Genomic DNA, 19,942 nt, shown 5'->3' with positions numbered 1-19,942 from the left:
CCAATCTTTTACATCGTTGTTAATATAATTTATCATATTTTTCCACCATGAAGAAAATAGTATGGTATTTTACATCTTTTTAAGTTTAACTGATCGTATTTTCCAGTTTTTTACATTGTTGTTAATGAAGTGTATCATATTTTTCCACCGTTAAGAAAATGGTATGCAAATATGTATCATATGCAATGCATTGGGTCTTGTACATTTTTTTACTGTGCAACTTTGCGATGGACTCATTTTGTCTTGTTCGTCGTGGTTTTTTTTTCTTTTTAAAAAAATTCATTGCCTTTTTCCAATTTAAGTTTGCAAAAAAAAGTAAAATTTATATTAAAAAAAAATAGCATTTATTGTTACCTCAGTTAGTCAATAGGAAAACACCCATCAGATCGAGGCAAACATTATGTCAGCTCTGTTTATGGAGCGATGAGACCGGCACGGAGGGTTCACTCATTCTAATTAATTACAATAAATGGAAATGTTGAAAAACTCCAGTTTAATGTTTATAATGGATAATAGAACCTTGTTTGATGGAATATTTATTATTATTTTTATTTTTTTATATATTCTTTTTATAAGCGGGATAACACTCCTGGGCTTCTGCGATGTTGCATTACCATGCAACACAGTGCCGGCCATGTCGTGTGTTACTTTACAAGCTGCTGTGTCGAGTGCACGTGAGCACAATACACAAAACCTCCCTAATAACAAATACATTTTAGACACTCGAAAAACTGTATATGACGGAGAGTAGACATTTATTTATTACTTGGAGATATTCGCCATGTATGCATTGTCTCTTGCATCTGTAGCTCAGCTTTTAAGGTCTCAAATTTTGGGTTTGCAATGGGGATCTATAAACTATAGTGCCCTTTCCATAATTATGTAACCTTTCCATGGACTACCTGAAGACCGGACCAGAGATTGAGAATCACTGCTCTAAACCTTTAGTTTAAAATCAGGCCTGAACCAGTATTCAACTTTGCAACTAAAACGATTGCTTGTGATTGATATGGATCGGTACATTTTGCCTGCAGATGTAATTCAGTATGTTGGTTCATCAGCTGACATTTTTATCGTCTCGGGCTGTTTTTTTTTTTTTTTTCACATGATCTATAGGCAGCAATGCAAGGAAAAGTGTGCAGCAGTGATGGAGCTATTGTTTTCATGCCCAGACTACCACTTTGTAAATTGTGTAAGTAACTAACAGGAAATACATATGCTTACCTCTTGTTTCTGAGAGTGTTTTATCTACAGTTTCAAATTATTTTCCATATATGTTTACTCTATCGCCCAAGGTTCTTGGCTCAGACATATATTGTATTTTCAAATCTACTTAAGCTCTATGTTGCTGGTTTACACAGTATGGTATTATGCTAAAATGCCCAATGCTTTGATTATGGAAATATTTTTTAAAATAAAATATATATAGATATATATATATATCTATATAGATATAGCATATATAATATATATAAATATATATATATATATATAATTATATTTTAACCAAAGCTACAGAAACCTTTAAAAATTTACATACTATGACGTACTCAAATATTCTGTGTCTTCTATATGTACTGTCTTGAAGGCTCTTAATCTTCTGACCATGACCCTTGCCCCATCCATCTATTTAAACTTTGCATGGTTAATCAGCTTAAGCCTCAATATAAACCAAAGGAAGTCAGGTTAATATATTATATATATACTGGTTATATAATATATACATAGATATCTATATATATATATATATTATATATATCTATAATATATATATATATATACCCCGTGGAATATCGGTGTCATTAACTTTCATTAGGAGTCCAAATCTTATTAGGACAATAATTTACAGTTGGGAAAACAAATGTCACATTAACAGCTTAAAAACAGCAGCCTGTTGACTAGTAAAACTATTTGTCAGACTCAGAGTGGAAGACCTTAGGTCGTCCACTTTAGTCTGCTTTGATTTTAACAATAGTGTGGTTTATGACCTACTCCTTTGTATCAAGCAGTGTTTGTGTTCCACACATTTTAAGACATTCTTTTTCTTTCTGTTTCCAGGTCCCTGGGGAAGATGCATGGGGAGTGAATGTGGTCTGGGGGGCAGCCAAAGCAGGGCAGTATGGTGTGCCCACATAGAAGGATGGACAACTTTACATGCAAACTGTCTGCAGACTGAAAGACCTGACAACCAGCAAAGTTGTTTTAGGGTATGTGACTGGCACAAGGAGTTATATGATTGGCAACTTGGGGACTGGGATCAGTGCCAACCTGTGGCATTAAGGAACTCTGGATCATACAAGCGTCCGGAGTGCACAAAAGGAGAGGAGGGGCTTCAGACTAGGGATGTGTCCTGTGTCCAAAAATCAAATGGGGCGCCTGCTGAGGATGTGATTTGTGAATACTTTGAACCAAAGCCTCGTCTTGAGCAGGCTTGTCTCATCCCTTGCCCACAGGACTGTGTTGTCTCTGAGTTCTCCTCATGGTCCAAGTGCTCTAAGACATGTGGCAGGGGGTTAGAACATCGAATTCGGAGTGTTTTGACCCCACCACTTTTTGGGGGTTCAGTTTGTCCCAACCTGACAGAATTCCAGCCTTGTCAATTCAGTGCCTGCGAGTCAGAGGAGAGTATGTACAGCTTGAAAGTAGGTCCCTGGAGCAACTGCTCCTTGCCCCACTCAAGACAGGCACGGCAGGCTGGGCAGCGAAGGAAGAACAAAGGCAAAGAAAAGGGAGTTAAGGACCCAGAAACAAGAGAGCTCATCAAGAAAAAGAGAAACCGAAATCGGCAAAACAGGCAAGACAGCAAGTTCTGGGACGTGCAGATTGGATACCAGACACGACAGGTTATCTGCACACATAAAAATGGGAAACTTGCTGCTCTGAAGTAAGCATCACTCACATTGTACATTTAATTCTCTACAGAGTGAACAGAAAATAGTTCAATTTTCAAATTGTTTTAAGTATTAAAAAAAACTTGACTAACCAATTAAATGTTTAGTTGGAAAATTGATTTTGAATGGGCTAGAAAAAATTTAAATGCTTTATCTGCACAGCGTCACTTTAATCAATAACATTTTGAGTTATTATTATGTATAACAGGTGGTACGGCAGCATGGTGGTTAGCATGGCTGCCTCACAGCAGCAGCGTCCTGGGTTCAATTCCAGCCTAGGGGTCTGTCTGTGTGGAGTTTGTATGTTCTCCCTGTGTTCATATGGGTTTTCTCCAGGTACTCCTCCCACAGTCCAAAGACATGCTGTTCAGGTTGATTGGTCACTCTAAATTGCCCTTTGTGTGGTGTCCTGCAATGGACTGGAGCCCCATCCAGAGTGTAGTCCTGCCTTGTGCCCTGTGTCTACTGGGTTAGGCTCCAGATGACCGCAGCCCTGTAAAAGGATTAAGCAGATTGATGGATGGATTATGTAAAAAAAAAATGTCATTTTAAACTTAAACAGACAGGTATTGCTCTACAAGTCAAAAGCATTTTTGACTTGTAGAGCACAATTGGGCATGTTTGTGTCACTCACAACCTCTCAAGTCACAACTGTCAGATCAATTCTACCCTGCATTTCAAGATGTACAGCATACTACAGTATGTGCTGCTGACATGACAGGACTGGGATTTAAAGAATGTTGCAACGCACATACAAATTGAGTCATAAAAAGCAAAACCAGCCAATAAATCAGTAAATATTTACACCTAAAGAGCACTACATTTTTTAGCTTCTTTATTTTTAATGTACCATCCTTTCTATTGAATCAGTGCTGCAGATTCAGTTATTTTTTAATCTATCCAGTGCAAGTGTATTCTTCATGATTACCCCATTTAATGTTGAATCAAACTTGGACATCCCAAAAATGGTCAGTCACCTCAATCCCTTAAGTACCAAGTGTGCTTCAGTAGGATGCTCCCTGAGGACTACAGTTTTCTGGCTGTATTTGACACTTTTCCTTTAAAAAATTCATTACAAATCTATTTTTTACAGCAGCATCCTGGAATTGGTGTCATTTTTTTTCAGAGCACTGGAGAACACTATAGAGTACTTCAAAAATCGTTTTATTTTTAACAACACTGTATGCAGTATATATATATATTTTTAACATTAAGGGGTAGATGTACTAAGATGGGCCAGTCCCAGTTTTCGTTACGACAACTTACAAATTACTAAGAAAACATATGTTAATGAAGAGAGCCGCAATAGACTAATTTAAATATTATTTGCGTCATCTTAGCGAGATCTCCAGCGAGAGCTGGTTCAAATAAAATAGTGGCAGCTGAGTTGTGTTTTGCTGCAGCAGAGGATGCCCAAAGCATAATGTCTACACATGCAAGGGTGCAAGAATCAAAATAAGACTGTTTTTGTTAAATGTAAACGTCATCTGTACAATGCATTCTGTTCTGTCTTAACTGTCTTTACCTATTTTAATACTGTTATACTGTATATATAAAAATTGAAAGTCAGTTTAATCCCATCAGATTATGTAGTGCGGCCCCAACCTTCACCCCCGAAAAGCTTTTCAGAATCATACAGTAGCCCCTTGCTAAACCAGAGATATTTACATAAGGATGTGTCGGGTTTAAAAACAATACAATAAAATCACACGCAAATATATTTACAGTTCTTTATGTATTTTTAATATAAATTTTTGGGCTGAAATAACACTAATGTGTTTTGGGTACGCTACACATTACAATATGTAAAAATATCAATCTGTACAGTAGGCCTATACAGTATACAGTAGAGTAGTAAAATCAAATGAAATTTTAAAATTATTATTTTTTTACTTGGTCTACTTAGTAGCCTAGGCAATTAACACACAATAGATCATGGTCCTATACAGATGCTCAGAATGAGCTGGAGGGGTTAGTGGCACATGTGTGCAATCTATTGCTCCCAATATGCTTGGAAAACCAGAAATGTCATAGTAATTTGTTTTCAAGTCTTGTAAGTACATCCTGACTTTAGTGAAAATTAGGTACTTGGGTGTTCGCCTCAAATGCATTGAGCACAGTTGGCAACGCATTAGAAAACACAGACTGGGAAATGTCAGCAACAATTGCGACTGTTAAAAATGTGCTTTCAAAAGTTCTTAACAAGTTGATGGAATTATAAGTGTTGCTATTGTCGGAAGCTTTAGTACACCCCCCCCCCCCCCCCCCTTTTGCGAGTGCATGACAGAGTATGTCTGCACCTGGTAGGGATGGACTTTTGAGATGTTTCAGAGGTGGTAGAAAGGGGATTTGACTACAGAGGAGATTTGGGCATCAGAGGAGAGGTTATTATCCAGAAGTACACCAAGGCTTCGTACAGTGGGAGAAGGCAGCAGCAGACAGTTTCCAAGGTTCAAGCAAGCAATATTGAGATTCTTGAGTTGAGTTTTTGATTCTACTAGAAGTTCAGGTTTGTTAGTGTTGAGCTGAAAAAAATTGGCAGACATCCAGGCCTCGATGTCTTGGATGCAAGCTAAGAGCCGGACCGTGGCAGAGGGACATTCAGGGTCTAGTTTTACATGAGTCTATGTTGGCGTATGAGGTGACCCAAGGGAAGCATGTAGATGTTGAAGAGAAGAGGCCCAAGAACAGACGCTTGAGGGACACCGCAAGTGACTGTGTTTGCGTTAGCACTGCTTGCATCATGGAAAGCAGACCTCCTGCGTCCAGATAGGTAAGAGGACAGCCAGGAGAGACACGTTCCAGAGATCCCAATATACTTCTGAAGATGGTCAAGAAGAATGCTATGATCTGTGGTATTAAAAGCAACAGTTAGGTCAAGGAGGACAAGGACAGAGGGAACAGCAGCGTCAGCATTAAGCAGAAGATCATTTAAAATCTGGAGCAGAACAGTTTCGGTACTGTAATGCGGCCGGAAGCCATACTGCAGAGATTCAAGCAGATTGTTATCCGTGAGATGTTTCGTCAGCTGGCTGGCTACAGCTCTTTCAAGAATTTGTGAGAGTAAAGGAAGATTGGATATGGGATTTGTGAGAGTAAAGGAAGATTGGATATACCCTGGAAGATAGAGACAAGCGAAGCCGAGTCAAGGGGGGGGGTGGGGGGGGGGGTGGACCACGATCTGAAACCAGGACAACGGGTTGTCCCGACCGGGTTGAGAGTGTGCATAATGGAAGGAGCAAAATCAGATGACAAGATTTGTTGGCCAGGGGTCCAAGGGGCACGTGGCAGTAGTTGATTTCAACAATAGGCTGGAGATATCAGTAATGGAGACAGGAGAGAAGGAAGAGAGAGCAGGAGGGGCAATCGGAGGGGAGTCAAGGTGGTGGAGTACTCTACTGGGTTTTTGGCAGGAGAGCTTAGAATAAATGGTATCAATTTTGTTCTGAAAGAAAGAGGATAAATCATTGCAGGTAAGAGAGGAGGATGAATGAGAGATGGAAGCAGGATTAGACCAGTGGTTTTGAAGAGAATATTGGGTTTACCGTGACCCACATGTATAATTTCTGAGAAGTACTACACCCTGGCAGCAGTGAGCGCACTGAGGGGATCGGTCGAAATCTCTCTGTAAACTGCTAGTCCAGACGACCTCCATTTGTACTCAGACTTGCGGCAGGCAAACTTAAGCAGAAGAAGTTTGAGGGTATACCATGGACAGTTGCAATTTTTCTTCATTGTTCTGGTTGTAAGTGGGGTAATTGTGTTGTTGATCTTCGTATGGGTGGCATTGTGGAGGGACCGCACCATTGACTGAAGACAGAACAATATAGTCAGAGGGAAGACACATTCTGAGAGTATTATAGAATTTAGCAGATTCCTGGGACAGAAGGAAATAACAGTATCAGTAGTAGCTGGAGGTGAATGAATATTAATATTGGCAATGATTAAGAAATGGTCTGAGAGAGAGATAGCTGAGATGGAGAGATTGGAGGGGTCAAGACCCCTGGTGATGAGCAGATCCAGGGTGTGTTCTCAGGTTTGAGTGGGAACGTTGACAGATTGAGAGAGGTTCAGAGATTCAGGAGCATGACAAAGTGGGGCACTAGAGGGGAAGAAGGCAAATTTACATGGATGTTGAAATCACCTAGGAGTAGAAATTTGTCAGTTGAAGTGGAGATTAGGGAGAGGAATTGTGAGAACTCAACAATAAAAGCAGAGTTATTCTTTGGTGGACAATAGATAACAGCAAGGGTGAGGGACATGGGAGAGGGGAGCTTGATAGCGAGATGCTCAAAGAGAAGGCTGGGAAAGAGAGAGTTAAAAACTATGCAGTATCTTAATTTAAACATTTAAACCATATTTGTTAAATATACACAAACATACACTTTATATTGCATTCTCATATATACTAACAACTTTGTTTAGTGAATTCTAAGTAAACAAACTAAAACGTAAAAAATAAATAAAAATAAAACAAAACTCATCAATTCAATATTGTCAAAAAGTCTTATGTACAGGTGTAAATAATTCTGGCTTCTTTAAATGTCCCCTTGTTCAAACATTGGTTGAAATCTGTGGAGATAAAACTATAAACATACTAGAGCTGAAGAGGAGTCTGATGCATTATGCCATGTCGGGCACTTTGCTGCTGTACCATGCTCTGTGGTAGTAGTGGATGGCGGTACCAAACCGATTAAGTCTTTTACACAGTTCATTGAGCATGATGGTCTTGAAATCATGGACAACAGCAGAGTCATCCTCCGATCTACACAACTGATTTTATCAGCCATATACAGTGGGGTATATGGAAGAGATTGATGTTTTGCTCTAAAAACATTGCCTTTGTAGCCACTTGGAACAGTTTCAGTTCTTGAACCATTTCTGCCATGTTTTCCCAATCCTGGTCTCTCATTTTTACCTGGTCATACATTTAAACTTTTAAAGCTCCTATCCCTAGCGGCAAGCACAGTGTTAGCAATAACAGCAGTGCCACCACCTCTACCAGTGAGTCGTGGCTTGTCAAAGAGCGAGTAGCCATTTGGGGTGGATAGATGTAGTAAGTGCTTATCATTTACAGAGTGTCGGTTTCTGCTAGACAGAGAAGATCAAGATTAGTATAATTTATTCGTGGAGAAGCAGAGATTTGTTAGTCAGAGAATGGCAATTTAATGAGAATTTGCTGTTTGTAGCAGGCAGTACCAGGGGAGAGGGAGTTAGTAACGTTATCTGAAGCAAGTACTTACCAGTGTTCATTCTAGGAGAGGAGAAAAATTGAGCACGCTTTGTCCCGGGGTTCCAGGCCTCTAGTAGCCATTGGAAGAGATTTGGAAAAGGTCCTCGCTCTACCTGTCCTTGCTCTGACTGCCACAGCTCAGACTGCCCTTGGACATGTGGCCCTTCGACTGGCCGGCGCTTGGAACAGCTGGCGTTCTAATACAATGTTTGCCAATTTATACTGTCCTGCAGGTCTAGAGCTGGTCCAGTTTACACACTATATAAATTCACTTCAATCTACCACAGCTCTGAACACTAGAGAAAATAAATTACTTTAACCAGCTGATGATCACATACAAACTTCAGGTACATCACATACAAACAGTATAGAGCACGATCACATACAAACTGCAGGTACATCACATACAAACAGTACAGAGCACGATCACATACAAACTGCAGGTACATCATATACAAACAGTATAGAGCACGATCACATATAAACTGCAGGTACATCACATACAAACAGTATAGAGCACGATCACATACAAACTGCAGGTACATCACATGCAAACAGTATAGAGCACGATCACATACAAAATGCAGGTACAATCACATACATTTAGTACAGAATATTTGGCCATAGCTGTAGCTATCATAAAAAAAATTAAAAATGTCATATAATTAACTTACTAACATAGTTGACTGTTGACACATATACCTGTATAAATTTATTATCTGAGTTTCTACTAGATTGATTCTGGTTAATTAGTTAATTAAGCTCAGAAATACTGTAGTCCTAACATACAGGTTTCAAAGATGCTAACATATTAGCACTGAAAGAGGTTGCTAACTGAAGGAGCTCTCGATGCAGGTCCTGTGTAATTACCTTTAATAGCTTGTCTGCAGTGCTACTTTCGGTAGGAGAAGTGCCAAGCATCTTGATTGTGTTTGTTAAAGCCACTTGTTGGTGATTGATGATAATTTAAAATGAGAAACGTTTTCAATGGATAAAATTGTAATACAGTCACATTAAAACTACTATTTACATTAATGCAGGATTTTGTATGTAATTTTCTCTCAGAACATTATGCACAATATTGCAAAATGAATGTGCTTAAGTTTTCTGTAATACACCATGGGATTTTCTAACGAAAACGCGTAAGACTTTTTCAATAGATTTTTTTTAATAGTAGTGATCCTGAGGTGATGATCATTTCTGTTTTTACTTTTTTTGCAGAGCATGTAAGTGTTTCACTTCACCTAGCAATACATGACAAATAAATATGCAAACAAAATGATATAAAAGTCATTTCTCCAAGCATAGCTGGCCATTCCTTGACAATATTAGGACTTCTACCTAAAAAAAAAAAAAAAAACATAACTGAATCCACTTCCAAGAGTTTCACTCAATTGATTGTGTGCTTTTTTTGTTTGTTTGTTTTTTCTACTAAAGCCTCTGCACTCAAGAAAAACTTCCAGTCACCTTTCAGTCCTGTATCATGACCAAGGATTGTGAAGTGACCGAGTGGTCTGAGTGGGGTCCTTGTTCTAAGGACTGCTATGACTTGAACTCTCCCAAGGGTGCCCGGACCAGGACAAGAAGAATAAAGCAGTTTCCTTTGGGCGGTGGTGCAGAGTGCCCAGAACTGGAGGAACAAGAACAGTGTGCCCCTCAAGGCGACGGTGTCCCACCTTGTGCTTCGTAAGTATCATAATGACATCAGCACGTTCACAAAGTGCAGTGTAGTTTTCTTGTTAATTATTGTGTAGCCAAGTCAATAAATTGCGGTTCTAGAAGATACAGAATATATAATTGTCAGCTGTAATTTGGAAAGACAAGTTTCTTAATTTACTTTAAAAAAAAATTTTTAAAACTTGGAAATGATTTGTAATGATTTTGTCTGTTTTTTTGTTTGTTTCACTTTTTAATAAAAAGATCATGTATACATTAAGGGATACTGAAACCTGTAAAAGCACATGTAAAGTGTGCAAATATATTGGTAAAGATACAAGTGAAATCGCAAATAAAGAAATTAAATATTCAGTCTTTAAAAATTAGATAAACTGTTACAGCAAATCGTTACATCATTACCTATATAGTGAATGACATCACAAAGACATTAGATTTAAAGAGAGGTAAATGTGTGGCTACCATAACATCAAAAGCCTATAAAAACTTCCAATGTTTGTTTTCAAACACACTTTCCCTTGACAAATGTATGTTAAACACTGAACCATTGGGAATTATATATATACAGTACTGTGCAAAAGTTTTAGACATGTGTGAAAAAATGCTGTAAAGTAAGAATGCTTTCAAAAATAGACATGTTAATAGATTATATTTATCAATTAACAAAATGCAAAGTGAGTGAACAGAAGAAAAATCTACATCAAATCCATATTTGGTGTGACCACCCTTTGCCTTCAAAACAGCATCAATTCTTCTAGGTACACTTGCACAAAGTCAGGGATTTTGTACACTTGCACAAAGGATTTTTGAAAACGTGCCTATTATATATATATATATATATATATATATATATATAGAGAGAGAGAGAGAGAGAGAGAGAGAGAGAGAGAGAGAGAGAGAGAGAGAGAGAGAGAGAGAGAGAGAGTTTACATACCACATTTTAATATGATAATGCAGGACCTAATTCCTAAGCCTAGAAAATGCTGGATTGTAGGTGAACATTTTTAGAGGGTATAAAAGTGTTAGGCATAGGATGATTGCTGTCTTACCAATAAGTTAATATGGGGAAAAGGAAAGAGCAATCTGAAGACCTTAGTCAGAAAATTATTTATAGTCATAAAGCTGGAGAAGGATACAAGAAGATTTCCAAGCATTTGAGTATCCCAATCTCAACTATTGTTTCTATTATCAAGAAGTACATGACTAATGGTACTGTCACAACGCTCCCTCAGTCTGGAAGAAAGAAGGTTCTTTCACCAAGAACAATTAGAAAAACTGTGAGGAAGGTTAATAACAATCCGAGATTGACTGCCAAAGATATTCAAAGTGAAGTGGCTGCAAGTGGGACTGGGGTTTCCATTTCAATCACAGGGCGAGTATTGCATGGTGAAGGTCTCAATGGTTGCAGGCCAAGGAAAAAGCCACTCTGAGGAAAACATCATAAGGACAATTGCTTAAAATTTGAATGATGGATGGTCAAAGGTTTTATGGAGTGATGAAACAAAAAAATGAGCTATTTGGTCATGCTGATAGTCATTACCTTTGGAGAAAGTCTGATGAGGAATACAAAGAAAAAAACACCATACCTACTGTCAAGCATAGAGGTGGTAATATCTTTACATGGGGATGTTTTTCCTCTAAAGGCACAGGAAATGTAGTTCCAATACTTGGTAAAATGGATTCCATAGCACACCAAAAGATATTGGCCAATCATCTGAAACCCTCCGCTACAAAACTTGGTTTAAAGCGCAGCTGGACGTTCCAACACAACAACGATCCAAAGCACACATCAAAATCTGCTTCAGAATGGTTAAAGGAGAATAAAATGAAGGTTCTGGAATGGCATAGTTAAAGTCTTGATCTAAATCCAATTAGAAAACGATTGACTGTGACCAGCCAATCAGCTTCCAGATCTAGCAGGCTTCTATTTTGGATAGATGCCAGCTGGAACGTTGAAGTGCTTAACTGTGAATTATATTTTAAAATCAGTTTGCGCATAAATACTGGCTTTTTCCCTTAACATTGTAATCTACAACTAATCAGATAATATAAAAAGCTACTTAATCATACTTTCTGATGCTGGTCTAGAGATAAGAAATCATGTCTGTGACATAGGGATGGGACGGTATGAAATTTTCACCGTATGATAACCGCTACAAAAATACCGTGGTAACCTTAATATCATGGTATACAGTACATCATGCAAGTTATCAAATAAAGGCTCAAAAGAAGACTAATGTAAATCACTTAAAATACCGTAATTCACAAAAACCAACAAAACACACTTCCTTTCATGGATTGACTTAAACATTTGGTATTTAGTATTTTACTAAGCCAAATAACGTGTCACGTTTCTTTTTTTTATAAAAATAATCAAAATGAAAAAGAAATAAAAAAATAAAGTTCTACACTTTCAGTGTCATACTACAGCAGTATTGAGATCTATTATTTGCTCAAAATGGTGTGGTGCTGTAGTTTTTTAAAACATTTTAACGTCTAAAGTTAAATAAACAAACAAATAAATAAATAAATACTTTGTTTAGCTGATGGCAAGTAGAATTGGGAAATGATCGGTCTTTTGCTTAAAACACAAACATTTACCCGTACAGGTTACTATTTAAGAGCTGAGATGAGTCGTTTATTTCTTCAACCGGATAAATAAAATATATAACCAAAAAAATAAATTAATAAAGTATTTTAATACTAAAACGTGTTATTGGATTTACATTTACCTGTACATTTACATAAATTGTATGATTATTACACCATAACCTAAAGTAAATGCTGTAAGGTTAAAATAATGTAACAAAATTCTTCAGTTACCTAATTCTTTTAACTTTTATGTTTGTAAAAAATGTTAAACAAAACTACACTGATAATAAGTAGGCTATCCTGCTGCAGTCGCGGGCCTTTGCTAGTTTTGTTTGAGACATTGGTCGTGTTCTTATAGCGCAGATGTCCGCTGTTCTGCACAGCCCAGCCCAGCTTTGTTATTGCGGGAGGCTGGCTGTGGCTGTGAACCAAAGGGACGATGCAAAGATCACGAGTCACCTGCTAATCGTAATGCAAATAACCACTAAAACTATTGCTGCCACCTTGTTAGCGGAGTTGAACGACATTTGATCATTATACATGAAGCCGTGAACAGCCTTCTCCACGCTATATTAAATAAATCAATCAATTATTAAAAAAAAAAAAAAAAAAAAAACATAATCTACTAAATCCGTGTTAAGTGATGTATAATTTTACAATAAAGTTCATGTTTATCTATTACATTAAACTGACTGTTGATAATCCAGACAATTATAGCACGCTGAAAATGTGTTCTTCACTGCAAGGTTTGGAGAAGGCGTTTCTCTAAAAGCTGCATGCCACGTCAGAAAGACAGCAGTCAAGAGCAGCCGGCGCAGCAAGCAAGAACGCAAAAATTGAAACGTGTGTTCTGTGTCATTGACAGTTTCCTTCAAAACCATTATCAAAATACAGTATCAGTTCACAAAAAGATCTTCCTTAGACACTTTGCTAAGGCTGCAAGTACCATCGCCTGATTTAGAAGAAGCGTGTTTGCAGTTGTAAAAATGCGTTAACCGTTGTATAAAGGAATTACGATAATTGCGGTTTAGAATAAAAGAAACAGTATTAATACCGTAATGTACCTAAACCGCAGTAAACTGAAAAACCGGTATACTGACCCATCCCTACTGTGACAGGACACCCTAATGAAGGCTCAGTTAGCAGCTACTGGACAGCAAATCAACAGGGAAGACATGATTGGTCCACAATTCTGTCATTGGCTGGATCCAAACAACACCCTCCCTCAATACCAGCCAGTCAAACTCTCAACCCTGTTTCAGTTCATTCCACACCAACCAATCCACTCCCTGCCCGCTTGAATGTCGCCCCGCCTCCAACAACAAGTTTCAAGTCTGACTCAATACTACACAGACTATTCAAGAATTGTACGTCCAGATAAATTATAATAAGAAAGATTAAGACCCCAATAAATAAATATGTTAGCAATAATAATAATAATAATAATAATAATAATAATAGTAATAGTAATTTTTTCTCTACGTGTATGTCGTTTTTCTATTCTAATTATGTTGGGGACTATTTTCCTCAGCGGAAAGTTCAAGGTAAATATAGGTTTTAACTTTTTTTTTAAAGAGAAAATAAAGCAATAAATAATTTTCTGATAGCAATAGAGCCCTCATGTTGTGGGCTGTACTGTGTGGTAGATGACCTTGACTTTCGTTAGCGCCCTCGCTTACGCCTCGGGACGTGTAACTCCAGTTGCGGTCATCGACCACACGGAATCTAGTATGAGTTGAAGAAGGCTGTGCACAAGAGATATCCTCGGAATTTCAATGAACTGGAACAATTGTGTTGAAGAAAGGTCAAAAATCATAAAGGAATCATAGCAAAAGCTCGTTGGCAAATATCCTAATTGTTTATTATTGCATAAGGTGCCTCAACTAGCTATTTATTTGAGGCTGTGTACTCCAGTGGTTAAATAAACAGGCTTGTAACTAGCAGGTACACAGTTCAAATCCCAGCTCAGCCACTGACTCATTGTGTGACCCTGAGTAAGTCAATTAACCTCCTTGTTCTCTATCTTTGGTGTGAGATGTTCTTGTAAGTGTCTCAGCAGCTGATGCATAGTTCACACACCCTAGTCTTGTATCTCGTAAAGCATTTTGTGATGGTGTTCCTCTATGAAAGGTGCTATATAAAAATTATTATTATTATTTCATGTTCCTTGTCATGGTATGAATACTTTTGAATTGGCATTTTTTGAGTTTTGCAGAAAACTTGCTGAACTAAATAACTGCAGAAATCTATTTCTTGTAACTTTTTTCCTCATCTACAAAAGCAAAACTTTTGCTACGCAAGATTTTTCCTAAAATTCGTTCTTATCGAGAACATTCCAGAAATTGTATATTTCCATTGGTGTATGTAAACTTTTGAATACAAGTGTATATAGCTATGAGGTATGGATAATTATTGATCCTACAGTATATATATACAATTTTATTTAGAATAAATTCTTACTGTACATTTTGTGAGATATGACCATAACAAATAAGTTCAAGCAAAAGTTAAGTGAAAGAAGCTGATTTTATAGAACCATCCCTAAGACCAAATGAATCACAGCAAATCAAGCTTTTGAACATCAAATCAGACAATATAATCACGTACATGGCCGTAAATAGCTATGAGGACACTGAGGTCGTGTCCTTGGTTGTTTTTTTGCATCATCAATGCTGATGCTCATGTACAAATTCTGGTAAAGTACAAAAGACTCCTTAATTTTCTTTGTTGGTTCAGCCAGCGTTCGGGGCAGCTTTAGAGCTCCAGTGGACTAGGCAATGGGCCAAAATATATTAAGGTTCTCTTGGCCATCTGTCAAAAGCAATACATAATTGTTCAAATCAAACCTTTGGTGGAGATCTCCTTTCTGAAATGTATGTTTTCATTAGGATTATATTATTGTGAATAATTTTCATTGCTGTACATAGGTATGCATGGAGAACTACAGAGTGGAGTGAATGCCGTGTGGACACTTTACTCAGTCAGCAGGATCGAAGAAGAGGGAATCAAACAGGCCTTTGTGGAGGAGGATTACAAACTAGAGAAGTGTACTGTGTCCAAGGGAATGAGGATCTTCTCTCTTACCTGAACACACTTAAAGAAAAGGAAGGTAAATGAGTCTGACTCAGTGTTTACTTACCTTTTTACTCCTAGATACTTTAGCTCTTTCTTGATGTGTCATTAAAATGTTGCCTCAAATAAAATATTTCTATTTTTAATTTATAAAATTAAGGAAGAACTGGAATAAAAACACTGAGTTGATATCATGGTGAACTACTTCTTTTAAAGCAACAGCTTAAAAATGATCATCTGACATAATCTTGGTGGTTTAAAAAAAAGTACATGATTTCAGATATTTAACAGAGATATCCAATATATCTTGATGTTAGCTTGCCTCCACAGCTTTCCTGGAGTAGCGGCTGGTGAAACACCGCTGCATCACTATCTATGAATTAAACAAGACAGAAGCATACAATTATGGACCATAGTTATGTAAATTAGTCTGTGTATCAAGGTCATGGCAAGAAAGAGGCTCATAGGCAAGGAAGCTGCAGTTTAAGCGCTAAAGCGCACATTTAATAAACAAACAAAAGGACACAAGGGCCAAAATAAAGGTTTAACAAAACACAAACGCAATGTCAGGCTGGGCATTCGCCTTCACTGAACATACATACCTTTCCTAGCAACACTAAATAACTGAACACTGAACCACTCAACCACTTAACACTCAAAACTCAACACTCAATACTCAACAACTCCTCTCCCTGACAGATTATTTCTGGCTGGCTCTATGCAGATGGTCACTCCCCAATTACCACCAATTCACACTTAACTGGAGAGTGGCCACACCTTTGATTGCTGGCAGAGACATTAACCCCATCCCTGCCACAGTCGGCATTGATTTCATATATGCATGTTGAATTACAAAAGATCTAAGTTGAAGAGAAATCCATATTATATTGAAATTGGCTCGATTTATGAATACAAAACATGTGTTTTTTTATATATTACTTTTACTAGACATATCTGATGGGACAATGTGAAGAATATTAGGTTGTTTTAAAGTGGGTGGTTGTGATATGGTTGGAATGATAGTTTATGTTGGTGGAATCTCAAGAACTACTTCTATACTAGATGTGTTTTTTGGTTTGTTTGTTTCATAATGTAAGCTTGAGTAATTTATATTATCATACAGTAATAAACACAGAGAGAATGATGCTCAAGTGCTGCCCCCCTTAAGAAAACAAACTTTTAGGTATAATTACGTAAATTGATTGATTTTTGCTTAAACGTGTTACCCCAGGAATGTAAAAAAAATATGTTTTTGAAGATTACAAAACTAGTTTCTAGGATTATAAGTGGAACTCATCAACAAATTATTAATACAGTAATTCAAGACAAAGAAAATCATAAACTCAGAAATGTGATTAAAATGCAGTTGAGTGTTCAGTAATACAGATATCTCAATTCCAGATGTTCTGGAATCCAACAACTGCATGAATGATTGGTGCTGTTTAGAAATCCGTCCTTATCAGTGTGTGACAGGAATATTCAGAATCTATTAGGAGGTAATCTCATAAAGCCTGAGAGAGTTTATTAAAATAGGCTGTAACTTGCAATCCAGCGCATTAACATTAGAGCAGTTTTTGAAGGCATAAACCAAAGGAAGAGTGTATTTTAGCTGAAGACTCTTAGGGGGGCATTTCCATGTCGCAGTGGGGGATACAACTAGTTTTTTTTCCACCGAGGCACAGCCATCTGCTAAAGTAAGCAATATGCAGTTGCAATATGTGAAATATATTCCCCCAGCTTCAACACTGTATAACACGTTTATGATATCAGCCAGGAACCAATAAGAACACTACTTTATTATTATTATTATTATTATTATTATTAATAATAATAAAATGTAATTTCTTACATTCTAATTGGGGTGTTTGCCTGTTATTTCAGAAAGTCAGTCTCAAAGCAAGCAGAAGCCTAGTGTTGCACCACTTCTGTCAATCACTTTTGAAATAACAGGTAGGTAATTAAGTTATTCTACCTGTCTACTTTTTTTCCAGACAATATCCTGGCATGAAGGCTATGCTGGCTGTAAACAGCTATGCTAGTCGCACAGTTGCATACAAATTCACTTGTAAAATCAATAACAAGGTTTACATTATCTGACATGAAGCCACTGTGACAAGTAAATAGTTATACAGATGCATAGTATTTATTGTTAAATGAACTATAGGAGCTACAATACTTAGCTTCTCCTTACCCAATATTAGGCTAATTTGTGACAGTGTTACATTAGTTTGTATGCAAAATCCCACTAAAGCTATCAGATTTTGTTAACTAGAAAAAACACATTGAACACACCAAAACAGTTTAACCTGCTTTTTATTATTTTACAGCTACAAAAGTCACATATTAAATGTGAGTAAAGACTGCATTCACAATATATTTAGATAGTTTCCCTTACACCATTATTTGCACCAATATACAATATAACGTTTAGATGGCAAAATGTAGACCCTTGGGAACAATGCTAGAGATTGGCGATGGAGTGATTTAGTTAAATCCCCGGGATGATTAATAACCTGAGTGGGGTCCTCAGCGGCTCACCTAATAAAGCACTGCAGCGTGGGTTGGCGTCCCTAAGAGAGCCCTGCATTCACTTTTGTACTTTCTTAGGTTAGATGGAAATTAGGATAGGAATAGTTTACCTCACACTTCAGTGACTCCTACTAGTCAGATGACCCATAACACCAGGCAGAGAAAAGGCAGCCTGGGATTTGCCTCTGGGGTTTAATAAGTTAGTAACATCCATTGCTTTGGTTCAGTGGATGAAATCGGGTGATTGATTTGACAACTGGAGCTGCGGTCTTCAATCAATAGGGATTCTGGAACACTCTAAAAAGCATCTTTCAGATAACCTCCAAAATACAGTGGAGCACTAAACCACTTAAAACTGAGGTGATGCAATATTCATTGCCACCACTGTATAATTATCCATATATAAGCTGTATACATTAAATACACATACAGTATAGATAGATACATGTAAACACACCCGTCAATTATTTTACAGTACAATTCACAGGCAATAAAATCCTTCATTAGCCTCTTAGATTGCCTAATACTTAATAAAGAAACACAGGGGCATGCAAGCAAATGCCATGACAATACAGGAGGGTAACAGGGTTGGATGAAGTCCAAGGGGAGCTTATTTTCTTTCCAGGAATCTGTCTTCATTGATTTAATCTGTTAGTAAGATCAGTAATTCATCTAGATATTTTTTAAGAATTAAAAAAAAAAAAAAAAACATAATGCATACTGTATATAGACACGACACTGATTCTAAAATTGAAATCTACAATCGAGTTGACATTTGTATTACATTTCACCAAAGTACACTGGCCAAACACAAATGTCTTTTTTTTTTTGTATCTGTATTTGTGTTTTTTTTTTTTATCTTGCATTTGTTTTTGTTTTTTTGATTTGCGTTTGTGTTTTTCGATTTGTTGTGTTATTTTGTTTGCATTTGTGTTTTTCGATTTGTTGTGTTGTTTTGTTTGTATTTGCGTTTTTAATTTGCATTTGTGCTTTGCACTTCAGGGCCACCACACTTAGGCCTTTTTGAAACAGAAGCATTTGTTTGATATAGATATTTCCTTTAAGGTATATTGTTTGAATATCTGTCTTTGTGTTTGCTTAAATGTGTCAATTTCACATTAAGCAGGCTGCCAGACACCACAGCCACATCTAACAATACATGCCCCTGGCTGAACAGCATGCAAGAGCCTAAGTGGGACAAGCTAGCTGCTGCTCTAGTGTTGCTGCCACAGGGAGAAAGAGCCCCTGTCACCATAAACAGCATTTTCAGCTAGAGTTTAGCCCTGTTGTAACTTATACAGAAAAAATTAAAACTATTTCCTCTTCTGTTCATAGTTTTTAAGATTGTCCTTGTTATAATGCCCTCTCCCTCACCTGCCATATAAGCATCATCACTCGTTCTTATTTGAATTCAACCTTGGGATACCTGGTGCTTTCTGTCAACTATTCAGCTCATTAATAGAGTAAATGTAAAGCATGGTTTAGTTGTTACATTTGTGAGATTCGTTGGTTACCCCCTTGTCATTTATTTGAATCTACGGTGGAGGATATGTATAACACGCCTTAATATTATTACCCTGTACCTTTTAAAATGTCGTACAGATTCGTCATTTTATGAACATTGGGTCCAATAATATCTTGGAGCCTGTTTGGAGCATGTGGATTAATTCCATTAAACTGCAGGAAGTTTTACATGTGATGTGGATTTTTTACAATCAAAAGCATACTGACTGCCAAGACAGTATTGTATCTTATCCAACTCAAACAGAGATTTCTACACTGCTGCAAGCCAATAGTTCATATTAAGGCATCTGTTCTATATTAGGAAGAAAATAATTTATAAGAACAGTTGGAAGGCCACTCCATGCCTTTAGGACACATTGATGATTATCCTTTTTCCAAAAATAACTAGTTACTGTTCTGTTAACGTAGAACTTCAGATGTTTAAATA

At 37.2% G+C, this 19,942-nt stretch overlaps 1 protein-coding gene across 6 annotated transcripts in view; it reads left to right on the top strand.

Annotated features, from left to right (window-relative positions):
• The window catches only part of LOC121313576 (thrombospondin type-1 domain-containing protein 7A-like), a 191,860-nt gene that overhangs the window by 101,602 nt on the left and 70,316 nt on the right, over positions 1-19,942 (top strand). For 5 of the 6 annotated variants that reach the window (XM_041246256.1, XM_041246260.1, XM_041246254.1 and 2 more), the window contains exons 3-6: positions 2,059-2,884; positions 9,562-9,810; positions 15,318-15,499; positions 17,344-17,412. In XM_041246256.1, the coding sequence (XP_041102190.1) occupies positions 2,059-2,884; positions 9,562-9,810; positions 15,318-15,499; positions 17,344-17,412 (1,326 nt within the window). The remainder of the gene's footprint in view (positions 1-2,058; positions 2,885-9,561; positions 9,811-15,317; positions 15,500-17,343; positions 17,413-19,942) is intronic. The other variant, XM_041246258.1, reaches the window with a different exon arrangement.

Source organism: Polyodon spathula, chromosome 3 (genome assembly GCF_017654505.1).
Source record: "Polyodon spathula isolate WHYD16114869_AA chromosome 3, ASM1765450v1, whole genome shotgun sequence".
NCBI classification, from domain to species: Eukaryota; Metazoa; Chordata; class Actinopteri; order Acipenseriformes; family Polyodontidae; genus Polyodon; species Polyodon spathula.
Note: the sequence above shows the minus strand (reverse complement) of the source record. Positions and strands in the feature narration are given on the sequence as shown.